The sequence below is a fragment of the Stenella coeruleoalba genome (genome assembly GCF_951394435.1).
Source record: "Stenella coeruleoalba genome assembly, chromosome: 11".
Classification (NCBI taxonomy): Eukaryota; Metazoa; Chordata; class Mammalia; order Artiodactyla; family Delphinidae; genus Stenella; species Stenella coeruleoalba.
In genome coordinates, this window is record NC_137157.1 from 45,297,316 (window position 1) to 45,312,084 (window position 14,769).

Consider the following 14,769-nt stretch of genomic DNA (forward strand, 5'->3'; position numbering starts at 1 on the left):
GATTAACTGACTGCCCTCCTCCCCAGAGGAAAGTCACCATGCTCAACATTATCCGTGATATTTCTTCATCCAGTACATAATTCTTAGCAAAGCAAATACAAAGCTACCTTTGAGATCATTCCATGCCTATGTAGCCCAACAGAGTCGTTCCCGGATCAGAAAAAGCTCAAAGCTGAACTTGCAAGTGTCGGTTGGGGTTCGCTGTATAAAACAGCCCACCGGAGAGACCTCACCAAGGCCCTGGGCTGGGTGAAGAGCTGAGTCCATCTCCCCGCCCAGAGGCCCTGCTCTGCTTCCCACAGGTGGCCCAGGTAACTGTTGGTGCAGTGCTCCTCTTTTTAAATCAAAGGGAGCTCTTAATTGGAAAAAGGGCGGTTGCTGCCACGTGTGTCCTTAGACGGCCCATGAGGATGTGCGGTAGGAAGAGAGAGCCCGTGTGAAGCTTACCTTTCAGAAAAACTGAGACGTCTTCAAGTTGGGGCACGTTGTCCTCCCTGTAGCCACAGTATTTAGTCAGCAGAGGGAAGTTTTTCAAATACTCCCGGCAAGCATGAGTAGGATAGAGTTTGGAGAGCTCTCGGAACACAACACCCCAAGTTTTAGTTTCTTCCTCTGTGTACTCCACTCTGGGGATGGGCTGACCACTAGGCAGGAGAGAAGAGAAATGAATGAATCTGGCTCTGGGTCACCGGGCTAAGTGTTTTCTCACCTTCATACCTATGTGAGTCAGATTCCTGTAAAGTGGGATGCCTGAGTGTCCAAAAGGATCCCACGAAGTGTTATTTTTTGAAGAAAATGCTAACCTAATTTTGTGTATGTGTTTAAACTTTCATATAAATGATTTAAGTTACATCTTCACACATCCTTATGGACATTTGATAAGATTCTTGTTCTGACACTGGGATCAGTAACAAGAGTTCTGGGTTGGAAGGAACTGGTTTAGGTCCAAAGCTGTGCTCTGAGAACCTTTTCTGCAATCACCTGACAACAGTAATAAATGGATGTTGTCTTTTGAAAATAAAATTGCCTGTGGGTCCCCTTTGTCCTTTGTAGGGAACTCACCCCAATCTCCTAGTGTAATTTTGAGGTTATTTGTTCAGTGAGAGAAATGTCTGAGAAATACTAAAAGCCTATGCCAAACTTAAGTGAGAGTTTTGCAAAGTGCAAAATTGGAACATTTATTATACATCATGCTGAGAGGTGCACACATTAAGCCCTGTCAGTTAGGAGAGAGGTCAGCAAACTTTTTCCATAAAGGTCTAAAAGGTAAATATTTTAAGCTTGTGCGCCATACAGTCTCTATCAAAACTGCCCACGTCTGCCACTACATCTTGAAAACAGCCACAGATAATATGTAAACACATGAACATAGCTATGTTCTAATAAAACTTGCATTACAAAAACAGACCAGATTCAGCCTGTAAGTCATAGGGAGCCAGTGCCTGGTTTGGAATATTGAGAGGCAGCCCTGGACTGGGGTGGTCAGGGAGAGCTTCCTTGGAGAAGGTACAACTTAAGCTGAGACTTGTTGGCCAGGCAGGATCTGCAGGTGCCCTGACAGAAGGAAAGGTGAGTTTAAAAATGCTCTTCTAACAGCAGCCAGCAGCCATGAGCAGGGACCATAGCTCCTGAGGCCACGTGAGGTCAGGAGAAAGGAGAGAATATGTACACGTGCTTTTGCAAACTATGGCTTGAAGAGCCAGAATCTGAATTTAGCCTCTGATTAAGAAACCTATCCTGAAAGTGAAAACTTCTCATGACCCGCTCAACAGTAACCTGCAGTAGTCCCCCACTGCCCTCCCTGGCCACTTGTCACAGAGTCTGCCCCTGCAGTCAGCAAAGACCCACACGACAAATGGAAGTCCAATATATACACATAAACCTAGGGATTCTGCCCCTGTGAGCTATGTAATCCAGTAACCCAGCCTGCATAGGCAGCAACTGGCCCTCAGGGCTGCTGCAGCCTCAGGCACCTTCAGCAAGCTGGGGTCATTCAGAAGTGCCCCCTTAGGTAGAAAAAAGGGCAGGAGGACAGTAACAAGATCAGGCTCATAAGCAGAGCCCTGTCCCCAGCCCTCTGCACACTTCAAAGTATTCTTACCGAAATCTTTTCTGTTGAAGGTTCAGGTCCAAATGTGATTCCTACTGCCTCAAATTATTTTTACCGAAAAAAATTAACTGCAGTACATGAGGGATGAGGGAACAACACGTACTGAAGAAAAAAACAAATTAACATTTATTTTCTCTACGTATCAAGACTAGGGCTTATGACAAACCGAATTAGAACAAGATTAGCCTTGTTTAAATATGGCTGTTGATAACAAATAAAAAATTACAACCCGACAAATATTTGCTGAGAAGATCAAGACCGCTAAGGCTTAGCCTCTGTGATGAATTTAGAAGAAAGCTGGAAATGGAAAGATAAAAATAGAAAGGATGTAAGGAAATAAAAACATGAACGGTCTGCCTCTGGTACCAGAAAATTCAACAAAATCAATTTGAGTTGGGGAAGCCAATAAAGCTGATAAGGGCTGTGCACAATCAGAAGGTGGAAAGCGATGAGGCTGAAACAATAAATGAAATACTGAGAAGCCATTTGAAAAGAATCATTAGGTCAAACCTTCCCCTTCGATATCAGTCTGCAAACATGCAGCGTTTCAAAGGGGAACTGACTGTAGACAACAGGAAGCTGCAGAAGAAAGACGAGTGTGAGTCTGGGTAGGAAGAAGGAGTTATACAGACCTTCCTCCACTTACAATGGGGTTACCTTGTGATAAACCCAACGTAAGTTGAAAATATCATCAGTCGAAAATGCCTTTAATACACCTAACATACCAAACATCATGGCTCAGCCTAGCCTACCTTAAACGTACCCAGAACACTTACATTAGCCTACAGCTGGGCAGACTCATCTAACACAAAGCCTATTTTATAATAAAGTGTTGAATATCTCGTGTACTTTATGGAATACTGTACTGAAAGTGAAAAACAGAATGGTTGCCTAGCTACAGAATGATTGTAGGTGTATCAGTTGTTCACCCTGGCGATCGAGGGGGGGCTGACCATGGCTCCCTGCCGCGGTTCAGCATCACAAGAGAGAATTACACCGCATAGTGCACTGAAAAAAAAGATCCAAATTCGAAGTACGTTTCTACTGAACGCATTTCACTTTCACACCATGGCGAAGCGGAATCATCCTAAGACGGGCCTGTCAGTACGTATCTGTTACTTAATAATGAATTCCTAGCATCACAACCTTGGGAATACAAATGACCACGCATACAGTCTCATCTGTTTCCACTTGTCTGTCCTGCCTGGGTAACTAATGAGCCTGCTCTTTAAGTTAATAGCTGGTGCAGTGCCCTGCAGCTACCCTGAACGGGTCTGACTGGTCACGCCAAGAGATTTCTCACACCGCTCTGACCCCCATATCCCGGGTAACTATTTAAGGTAAATGTTTAAAAATCAACTTCACACAAAGTAAAGGCTACTTTTATCCATTTAATTTCTGTTAAAAAAATATCCCAAATACAGAAAAAATAAGAAATTTCCCACTTTTCCATGTAGTTAATCAAGGTATATAATAATAGCTCATCTTTGAGAACTTACTATTGGCCAGACACTTTTTTAAAGTTAAGTGTTTTTATATAACTTAGCCCATTTGATTCTCACAACTCCATTGAGGTAGACCCCCCCCCCCCCCATTTTACAGATAAGGATTTTAAGGCTCAGAGAAACTAAGCCATTTGACTAAACTCATGGTGCCAAGCTTAAAACCCAGTCTGTCAGGCTCAGGACCAGCTGTGGTCCTAACTGATTAGTGTACACCAATGAAATAAAAAATGTATCCCAGGCACCAGCTAATTTTCACATACCAAATTAAAATAAGGCTTATAGGTATATGTACTTATATACAGAAAATCTCGTATACAATCATGTAATTATGATACTCGCATGTATTTGTATAGATCTCATAAAATACTTTCATATTTCTTCACTCCTTTAACCTTCTCAGTAAGACCGGTAGGTAGTGCTTGGGGTACCAGGAATGCAGGGACACCTATTTTTTTTAAAACTTTGAGATGTGACATTTGGAAAAATAAAAATTGTCATGGGAAAAATCAAACTGTGTTGCACTTCTCTGTCCTTGTTGTGGGTTAGCGGGCTTTTTGTGAATTATACATGAGAAGAATGACAGAGGCGTGTCCTGATCTTTCTAGGGCCTAGGACATATACCCACATATCATTATGCATCTATCTCTGAGTACATGCCATAACATGTATGTAATAAGCATCATATCCCAGTGTCCTAAAACTGCTCTGGCCTACAACTAAAGTCACTTAAGTACTCCACATTCTAGAGAAAGCTCTCAGCAGTTGGAGCCAACCATCTCCCTGCAGGGCTTGTGAAGAAACGGCAGAAATGGCTCTACCACCAACAAACCCCCCTCGTACTACCCTTCCCACCCCATCCCCAAACTTCACCTACCAGTCCAACAGGGAATCAGACATGCAGGACTGTGGGGAAGGCTGGGGTGAGAAGCAAAGGCCCCGTTCCTTCTCCTTGGAGGAGGGAAGGCTGCGCCACAAGAATCACTTGTAAGGACTGCAGGCGCCCTCAAGAAGTAGGGTCTGGCCTCTCCTTTCCCATCTGGAGGCTTGCGTAGCAGCAGGACGCCCTGCTCCCCCTGGTGCTGTCACCAGACTGGAGCAATAGAGACAGGCCCTGGGAGAGCGTCTGGAAGCCCAGGAGTACGGCGTGCTATGGGGGAGATGAGGGGACCCTTGACAGGTGTCCTCTGAAACTTGAGGTTTGTGTGAACATGGAGCCTGATGCCCAGTGAAATCTAGAAATTCCCACGGGACCCAATGTGGTGTGCCTGGTAGGAAGATGGGGAGGCCCCACCCCATCCAGGTCTGCTCAGTTCTCAGGAGACAGAAGAATGCTCCAGGGGCTCCCCTCATCCCTGGCGAGGAAGTACTAAAGGCCAGGTGCATGAGGGGTACCCAAGTTACGATGTGGCCAACCTGGAGAAAAGGATGATGTTGTGAGCACTGAAAGGCCAAGGGAGGACAGGAAGCTTATCTGCAGGGGTGGAAGTGGAGGAAATGGTCTTACCCCAAGAAGACTACACACAACACTATGCAGAGACCATTTCAACAGAGACCACCGCATCAGAAAGAACCTGTCCAAACCAGGGTGAGAGTGGCCAGAGGCCTGCCCACCCCTGACATTCTCACGATCCTGCCAAAAGCCCTCAGCCTCCTCTCAGCTCCCAACTCCAGAGGAACTAGGTCCTAGAAGAGAGAAGGAAAGGTAGCTCAGAACCGTACACACACACACACACACACACACACACTCCAAAGAACTGAGGAGGAAGAGAATACACTTTGAATCAAATTTAAGATTAATCTTTTTTTAAATGAATGGGACTAGGTCTTAAATACCCCAATGAGACTCTACTAATAATTGAAAATGAAAGGAAATTAGTTGTTGCTAAGGAACTTGCTTCCCAGCAGGAAAGTAGGATTCAACACAATATAGTGGAAAGCAGTGAGTAGGGAAAATAAAACCATTTTACGTTGGTATAAACCCCAACAAGATGAGACTCCTCAACAAACTAATTACAAGTGAATATTATCATTAGATCTCTAGGGAATCTCCTCCACTTACATGGAATTAGTTGGGCTTCCAGAATTCTTAACACCCACCAAAATTATTATTCACAGATTCCTAATTTACTGGAGAAAAACAGATGTGACTTTCAGCAGTTTCCACTCAGCACAGATTCTGCCCTCTTGCCAAAGAATGGCAAACTAAGACTTTACAAACACGACAGGGAACCATTGCTCAGTGAAGACAGTACAAGGAAAAGGGCTGAAACCTTCACTGTCAGGATTTAGCTCGACAATAGGAAAAGCTTCCCGGTGCAATATGTGACTAAGAGATGACTAAGAACTTTCTCTGGAAATACTGAAGACTGTGGGAGGCATCTTTCTGCCTGTAAGGTTAAATCCCACTCTTCCTAGAGGTAGGGCGATGATTCTGAAAAACCTGCGCATTCCCTGCAGAGAGGAGAAAGTAGAAAGTGCATAGACAAACCTAACTGGGGGCAGGTACCGATAGAGTTACTCTATGTTAAGTCCTGAGCTTGTTAGAACAATGCTGTGTAACAAACACATTTTTACACTGAAATCCAGGGACATAAACCCCACTGGGGCTGAAATTATGGGAGTTCTCTCTCCAGCCAGATGAATAAGCAATAATGCTTTTGTTTTAATTATTTGTTTGATCTTCTCCTCCAGCAGGTCCAACAGCAAGCTCCTTTTCTTATACATATTTTTTTTTTAATTTGGGGAACTGGAAAACCTTTGATTATGGTGGTACAGCCTGGCTACCTCCTGGAGTCCTTGCTGCTAGAATTCCTAATGTGAGATGCAGTTTCTCTGCTTGTGTTATCTTTAAAGGAACTCCAGTGCGGGGAAGCAAGTCCCCTATTCAGTGGAGGAAGACGAGACAGGCTGAAGTTGATAGTATTTACATCAAAATGGCAAGACTGACTGAATCACAGTGCAGACTGTGTTCTTTGGAAACAGTTGGATTTCCTCAGTGGCAAGGACTAAACAGAGCAGAAGGGAAACTGAGAATTGGTTGAGGGGGGACCAGTGAATCTCGTAGAAACAGTTAGGAATGAACTCATTTTCTATTTTATTTCATTACATGTTCCTCCGGGCTGGAGATGCCTCACTTATTCAAGACCTGTTTATCTGCCTGGAATAAACCGTCCCTTTCATCTCCGCCTCATCTTTTCTCTCCTTCCCCACCTTAGGCATTTCTCTTGTGATTGACACTTCTACCTGGGGTGCCGAAGGGAAATGAAAACAGGAAATATGTAAAAATCCACCATCTTCGCAACTCATTAGCAATTAGTGGCTCCTCTAAGGGTTTGGACAAAGACTTTGGAGAACGATTATTGGAACATGAAGGCAGGAGGTCTCTGTCCTTCCTCGAATTATGAGAGGTGTGTGCTGCACTCCTCAATGGGCATACCCTGAATTCTGCATCATTTCCAGGGAGCGATCTATAATTCACCCTCTCTCCTCATTCTAGAAAGCACATAAGAATACAGAAAAGTGAGACTGACATGATTCCAACATTATTCTAAAAATAATCTGGATTTTGATCTAATGTAATTTTAAAAAGGAAACATTCATCATTCACAAAACTTAATTATTACCCAGCATTTGTTATACTTCTAACAACGGAGGTGACACACCAACGTGTAGAAATTTCAATCAGTACTGAGTACTGACTCTCACCCATAGCCAGTGACGTAATGTCACCTAGTACTATGCTGGCTGGTACCCCCTTCATAAACAGTATCATCTGCAGCCAGGTGTCACCAGAGTGGAGCCATATAGTCAGTAAGTGTTCCACAAGACGATGGCTTACGCCTTTGAGACTGGAAAAAAATGTTGCTACAAGCCAGAAAAAAAAATCCCCAGTAGAGTGGATGAATTCCATTAAAGTTTAACCAGAAAGCAAATGCCATTTTTATCTACTGATTTTTAAGAGTCAGTGAGAAAAGTCTAAGGCTCTCGAATTTGATAAAATTACACTTCAGAATTCAGGCCACAGAGGACACTCAATAACTTTATGATAAAATACTATCAGTAATACTCAGGGGAAAAGAACAAGTAAAATGTCCAAAATTACTATTCTGCTAAATCTATCCCCCCATTACCATGTACACTCCTTGAAGACAGGGATTTTTGTTTGCTTTGTTCATTTTCATATCCCTGCCCCGCAGAATTAAGCCTAGAACAGATAGGTGTTCAATAAATAATATTCGTTGAATATGTAAATCAACCGATAAGACCAAAACAAGCCACGCACTTAAAGTTTGAGAAAAAAGTATAATTGTTTATCAGGAAGTCTGGCAGATAGGCATTTGTCTTACCTCATCCCTACCTCATGTATTTTAATTGCTATGGAAAAAGCAACTCTTAAAAGACTAAGATTTTAAGAAGTTTTCTGGTACCTTCCGATTAACCTTATGTCCTGCTTACTTTACAGGTAGGGGTTTCTCTTTTCTAATTTTCTCATTCAGGTTTTCTAGGTATTGTCACCCATCACACTTATAGCCAAAATTTTCACCTGGAAAGAAAGCAGTCTATGCAAACCCAAAGGGACATAAATAAACACAGAGATGTTTCCTTGGCTAGATATATTAATGAATGAACTCTCAAAGCCACAGGCACGATGATTAAATGCTATTTTTCAAAAAGGAAACTCACAAACCAAATCTTGAGCTATACCAAGATTTGAAACCATTCAAGTTATCTGACATTAAGTGGCTTGATAAGGGGTTCATTTGATGAGGAGATTGGGCAGACTGGGACAGCTAAATTACACCAGAAAGAAAACGTAAAGGCACAAACTCATTTTCAGCAAGTCCCCTAGGCTAGTCAGGTAAAGAGCATTTATGATCACATATTTTATTTGCTTTTGCAAATGAGTTTTGCGCACCTGAATTTTCGTAAATGAGTCTATGGGCCCTAAGGAACTTTCAGATGGTAGCAAACAGAAACGTTAGTTTGTTTTGGTCACATTGTTAATATTGGTGCTGCCTTTACAAGAGACAAAATGAAAATAAACTACTGCACCTAGGAGCCTCAGGGAGAGGGAAGATTTAACTCCTGGAAATTATTTGTTTTTATTTGTCCTGTGCACCCCAGGATAGGGCTTCTCACCATCTTCTCACCTTGCAGAAAGCCCTTGTCACATTCTAGAGGAGTGATTTTCTTCTGCCAAAACTACCATGAAATTAAATATGAACAGCAGCAACAGTGGGTCTAACATTCACCAACACGTGCATGCTCAACATATACAAGGGGAACTCGGGGAATGCAATCCAGAAAAGAACTAAGCGTTAAGAGCAGCCAACAATCTCAGGCCACTAGGATGAAGAGACACAGGCTAGGGTCTCCAAGAACTCCAAGTTCAATCCCATGTATCTTGCATCTTGATCAACAGGGACCAAATGTTGCTGACCACTGGGCCCTGACCTCCCTCTTTCGGTAGCAGATGAGGGAATGCAGTTTTCCTACAGTTCACAGGCCTAATAATAGCATCCATCCATCCATCCATCTAACTGTAGCAATAACAATAATATAATAGCACATGACATGGATTTTGTCATATAGTGCTCACCTTATACAGCAATTAAATGACTGTTTATGGTTGCGACTGAGGCTTATAGACATAGTCATCTATCCAAGATGAAACAGCTAGTAAGTGGCATAGCAGGTACTTGGATTCAGGAAGCCTAGCTCTAGAGACCCCACTCTAAACCAACACACCTCAGAGCAAGGTCTTGAGTACCTAGCATTGAGTTTGGCCTCTGTTTCCTCATTTGAAACTGAGGGAAGTAAGACAACCACACAACAGAGTATCAGATGAGACATCATCAGCCAAGTGCCAGGGCCAATGCCTAGTACCTAACAGGTACTCGATATAGTTGGTTCACTTCCTCCAGGTATATAGAAACGAAAAAAAAAAAATGTCATCACTTCCCTGCAGGGTCGGGAATAGGTCTGGAGATAAAAAACCACATTCTTCCGTATAAATCCATTCACCTCTGAGACATTACTTGTGAAAGTAATTTTAATCCTTCATGTTTGTGGAAATCATTTCAAGGTAAAAATACTCATACCTCATTCTCCGTGAAAGACATTAGAATTTGGTGCAACTTCTGTCCTTGTCAGTAAGCCATACTGTGTTAATGTCTTCCACAGCTGTGGGAGCCGTGCTATAATCAGACAACATCCTACTGAGGCACTGACGCACATCTAAAAAACCCACCAAGCCCCGAAAATGGAACGGAGAAACCTTTTCCAAATCAATTTTCCCTTTTGTCTTTCTTTGCGACTCTCAGGCTCCCTTCCTTTTCAGCCATTGAGTCAAACTCCAGGTAGAGAGAAACATTTGGCATGAAAATGATTCTCCCATAAAGCCTGATGTCTTTTAAATACTTACAAGCACTGTGCACTTCAAATATGCAGAGAATTCTATACAGAGAATAACTTTCTAGAAACCCATGTCATTTAATTCTGTTGCTCTTGTTTTCAACTTGTGTATAATACCACTTATGTCAAATGGAAGTAGCTATGCAGATTTTCTTTTAAGAAAACCAAAAGAAAAAAGTGTTGCCTCTTGGGCAGAAAAAATACTTAGATTCTGCAAGAGAGGGACTCCTGAAATCCCTCATGTGACCTTCCTCAGAAACTATTCAAGTCATCTGGGAAATGACCCTAGCACGATGAACATTTGGGTTTGTTCTGCTTTGCAATTTATCGCTCCATTTCAAAGAAATTAAAGCATCAACAACTGGTGCTTATGCAGGACTCACAAAGTACCTCAACAGCCGCATACATCTCAGCTTCGTTCAAAAGCTGGGAAAGCAAATCAATGGAGGATAATGGAACGGGATAAAATTAGCTCAGTCGGGGAGAAAACAGATTTGCCTTCTCGGGTGCCTCTTCTCAAACGGGCAGAGAAGAGAAAAAATTAAAACTTGGTCCCCCATCACGATAAAGCCTACAATTCATCAAGGTGACCATCTGCCAATGAAACTGATAAGGAAAATGTTATTAAGGATAAAACTTGCAACCTCCGTTAAGTTCTTTTCCCACTAAGGAAGCATAACTTTTCCCTTTCATTCTTCCTCTACCTTCTATTTATGCTTCCAATTAAGATCTGTCTGTCTAAAAATCGGTAATGTGGCACTCACGAGCCCTGTTAGTAATGTATTCCTCTAAGCTACGTTCTAAAACCAAGCAGGATCCATAAACCATGCCTCTTCTTGCATGAAATGAGAAATGCTACGGTCAACTGAAATTTCTAGAAAGGTGGAGAGGTGGAGCCACCCCAGTTATTTTTCTGCAATTTGCAATAATTGCAAATGCCTCCTAGGAAAAACTCAGCATCAGTAATCCTCCAGCTCACACGTAAACTAAATCATCACAGCTACCTATGAGCAGGGAAACCCCAGTATGCACAGCATTGGGCATCCGGAGGTAAGAGGAGGGGCAGCAAACAGCTCTACCCCGTATCTGTCTGGAGCCTTTGTCTCTATCATCCATTACCTTCCTTTTCTGTACAAACCTATGGCTGACTCCTGCTGAGCCACCTAGTGAAGGGAAAACTGAGGAGACCTCCTGAGAAGTGAGATGTTGGCTTGGAAGCCCAATATGTTTATTCCAAGGCAAATCCATTCCACAATTATGTATCTATTCAACATCTTAGAATGCACCGCATATTACTGAATCTTAGCCCCAGAGGGTTTCACTTGACAACACGTGGTATTTGGGGCTGTGGGTGGGAGGAAAGAAGGTGGTAAGAAAATGCCCCTCTCTGCTTTGATGGGGAGAGGAGGTTAGAATCATCACTATTCCATGTTGAATGAGAGAATTTTCCCTCTCTCTCTCCCCGATGGGGCTGAGTAGAAAATTCACAAGCTCGCCCAAATTGAATGAGCCTGCTGGGCTGGGTGACTGCACTTTTCAAATATGCTAGTCCCCATTTGGGGCTATTTTGTTTTAGAGTCTCTGTTTAGCTGTGTACTTACACTCCAAGCAAATGAATCACAAAGGGTGCAATTTTGTAAATCAAAAAATCAAGAAATAAATAGGCTAGCAACTAGAAAAAGCCAGAGAGGGACAAAGCCCTGGCAATTGTTTTTCAAGCCTCAGCCCAGCTGTGTTTATTTCCAGCTGATATATATCCCACGAGGGTCAGGCTTCGGGTGGGAGGAGATGAGCACAGGGCCTGAGAGAGCAGAGCAAAGTCGCTGTGCAGGGCGAGCACGTGGCTCTAACACGCCAGGGCCAGGCAGATGTCCTGGGCGCCTCTCCTGGGCGCCTCAGAGAGACAGCGCAGCCTTGAAGTCAGACAGGCTCCATAGAGTCTGAAGTGTATTAAGTACACACAAGAAATGTGCATTTCAAATATGCTGAATTCTGTAAAGAGAAGAATGACTTTTTAAAATGCCAAGTCCCTTCGTTCTGTCACTGTTATAGTCAACCTGTGTATGATGCCACCTATGTCAAAGGGAAGTGCTATGGCCACTTCCAGACCAAAAAGGAGAAGGAAAGAAAAGATGTGCCTTCTTGAGCAAAGAAAGACATTTAGATTCTATAAGAGAGGTACCCGTGAAAGTGATCTTATTCAGAAACTATTCTGGTCACTGGGAAATAAAACTAGAACTACAAAATATTTACTTTCATTCTACTCTTCAATTTACTACTCAATTTCAGAGAAATTAAAGCATCAACAACTGGTGTTTATGCAGGTGACACAATCTGCTGTGTCACCTTTAGTAAGTTTCTTAATGTCTCTGAACCTCAGTTTCCTTATCTTCAAAATGAGAGCAGTAATGGCACCTATCTCAAAGGCTTATTGTGAGGCTAATGAGAGACCATAAGCAACGTGTTTAACACAATGTCCAGCATGCAGCAGGAATTTAACAAAAGGAAGCTAAAACTGCCTGAGCCTGACGGCTGAGAAGTCCAGCTTTGGTGAACATTTCTACCACCATCAGCCATTCAGAAATGAGTCCAACACAGCCCAGCCACCATCTGCTCCCTTTAACCTTAGCTGAGACTCACTGGCCTGCGAAGGCATTCGAGAGAGTCAATTTTTCAGACTGAAGAAGCAAGCTGTGTGCATGAGTTACCTGAAACTGTAGTGTACACACACACACACACACACACACACACACACACACACACACACACACACACACACACCCCACACATATTTTTTTAAAAGCTCCTTTAACCCAGTCCATCATGGAGCCTGAAATTCCCTAACTCGTTCACTCCTTAAGATACTTTGTTCATTTTAGGTGAGCTTAACAGACGATTACATGGAATTGAGGAACCATCAGCTACTTAACACTTGATAATAATAATCATATCTATCACAGATTCAACACCAGTTTGTACCAATCAGCCCTGTAATCATTCATAATCCTGCCAACCATACAAGGTAGATATTGTGCCTATTTTAAGATGAGGGCACTGAGACCCAGAGACTAGGTCAGTGCTCACAGCCACAGAGCTTGTAAGTGATGGAGCAGGAATTCAAACCCAGTTCTGTTTAGCTCCAAAGCCTATACATTCTGCCACATGTTCCACTACACCATGCTACCTCTGCTTTCATGAGAATTAGTTCTGCAGAAAATGCATTAGTACCCACTGTGGTAGAGCAGTTAGGGAGGGTCTTAAAGAAATAAAATTAAACACAATTTAAATGTATTTGGTAGCCAGCCTCCAAGACAGTCCCCAATGAACCCTACCTCCTGGTATCAATGCCTGTGCGTAGTCCCCTCCTGCAGTGTATCAGAGTTGGGCTATGAAACCAACAGAGTATATCAGGAGTGATGGTAAGTCACTTCTGAGGCTAGGTTATAAAAAGCATGGTAGATTCTGCCCTGTTCTCTTTTGGACCACTTGATTTGGAGGAAGCCAGCTGCCATATCTTAAGGACACTCAGGCAAGAAACTATGACCTCCTGCCAACAGCCATGTGAATAACCATACTGGGAGCAGATCTTCCAGCCCCCGTCCAGCCTTCAGATGACTGCTTCCCTGGTCAACACTTTGACTCTAGCCTCATGAGAAACCCTGATGCAGAACCACCCAGCCAAGCTGCTCTTTAATTCCTGACCCTCAGAAACTTTGTGAGATAATAACTTTGTTGTTTTAAGCTGCCCAATTTGGGGGTCATTTGTTACACAGCAATGAATGATACAGTACAAAAATCAGACGGAAGTCAGGGCTTAAAGAAAGCCTTGGCCAAGGGGAGTGAAGAAGAGTATTCACCAAAGGGTAATAAAAAGATCTGGTGCATGAGGATAGACAAAAAGGAGACATGGTTTGAAGTGAGAAAAATATTGTAACAGTAGTAGCAAATACTTATACATCAGTTCCTGAGCAGTGTTCAAAGTGTTGTTGATATATTAGCTCATTTAATCCTTACAACAATCCTACAGAGCAGTGGTAGAGTTATCCCCACTTTACAGATAAGGAAACTGAGGCACAGAAGACAAATAATTTGCAGGCGTCATTCAGCTGGTAAGTGGTGAAGCTGGAATTCACCCCAGGCAGTCCAGCTCCAATTTCTGCACTCTTAACCACTCCACACACTGTCTCTCAGATCAAAAGAGAAACTGGAGAAAGCAACAAAAGCCCTCCAAGTGGATCAGGGGTCTGAGTAAACCCCAAGCTTTTGGTCTAGATTCCTTCACTATTGTTTTGATAAAGGTAATAATAAAGTACACCATAGAGCAATGTTCCATTGATTTCATTTTACCCTTAAAACACTCCCGGGAGAGAGGCAGAAGAGATACTATTATCTCCATTTTACAGAGGAGATACTATTGTCTCTATTTTACTGAGGCTGAGCGATGTTAAGGAATCACTTGGATCCCTTAACCTGAAACCAAATGAGTTTTCTTGGCAAATTAGGGAATTTTTCAACTTTAAGCAAATTCTGATATGTTGGAACTCCCTTGTTTACCTTACTCATTGATATTTGCATTTACCTGTTTACATTTCAGATTCCATGGGCTAACAAAATAATAAATCAAAGAGGAAGCAACCCCATGAAAAGAACATGAGATTCATATACCACCTCGATTTCAACCAGAAGAAAACACATTCATAACAAAACATAATCACAGTAGTATTCAATTTAAGCAAACAA

The 14,769-nt window shown here is 42.6% G+C and overlaps 1 protein-coding gene across 1 annotated transcript in view; it reads right to left on the reverse strand.

Annotated features, from left to right (window-relative positions):
• TPH2 (tryptophan hydroxylase 2) overlaps positions 1 to 14,769 on the reverse strand; it is a 90,642-nt gene that overhangs the window by 60,504 nt on the left and 15,369 nt on the right. Inside the window, exon 6 of the mRNA XM_079937610.1 lies at positions 448 to 644. Coding sequence (XP_079793736.1) covers positions 448 to 644 — 197 coding nt within the window. The remainder of the gene's footprint in view (positions 1 to 447; positions 645 to 14,769) is intronic.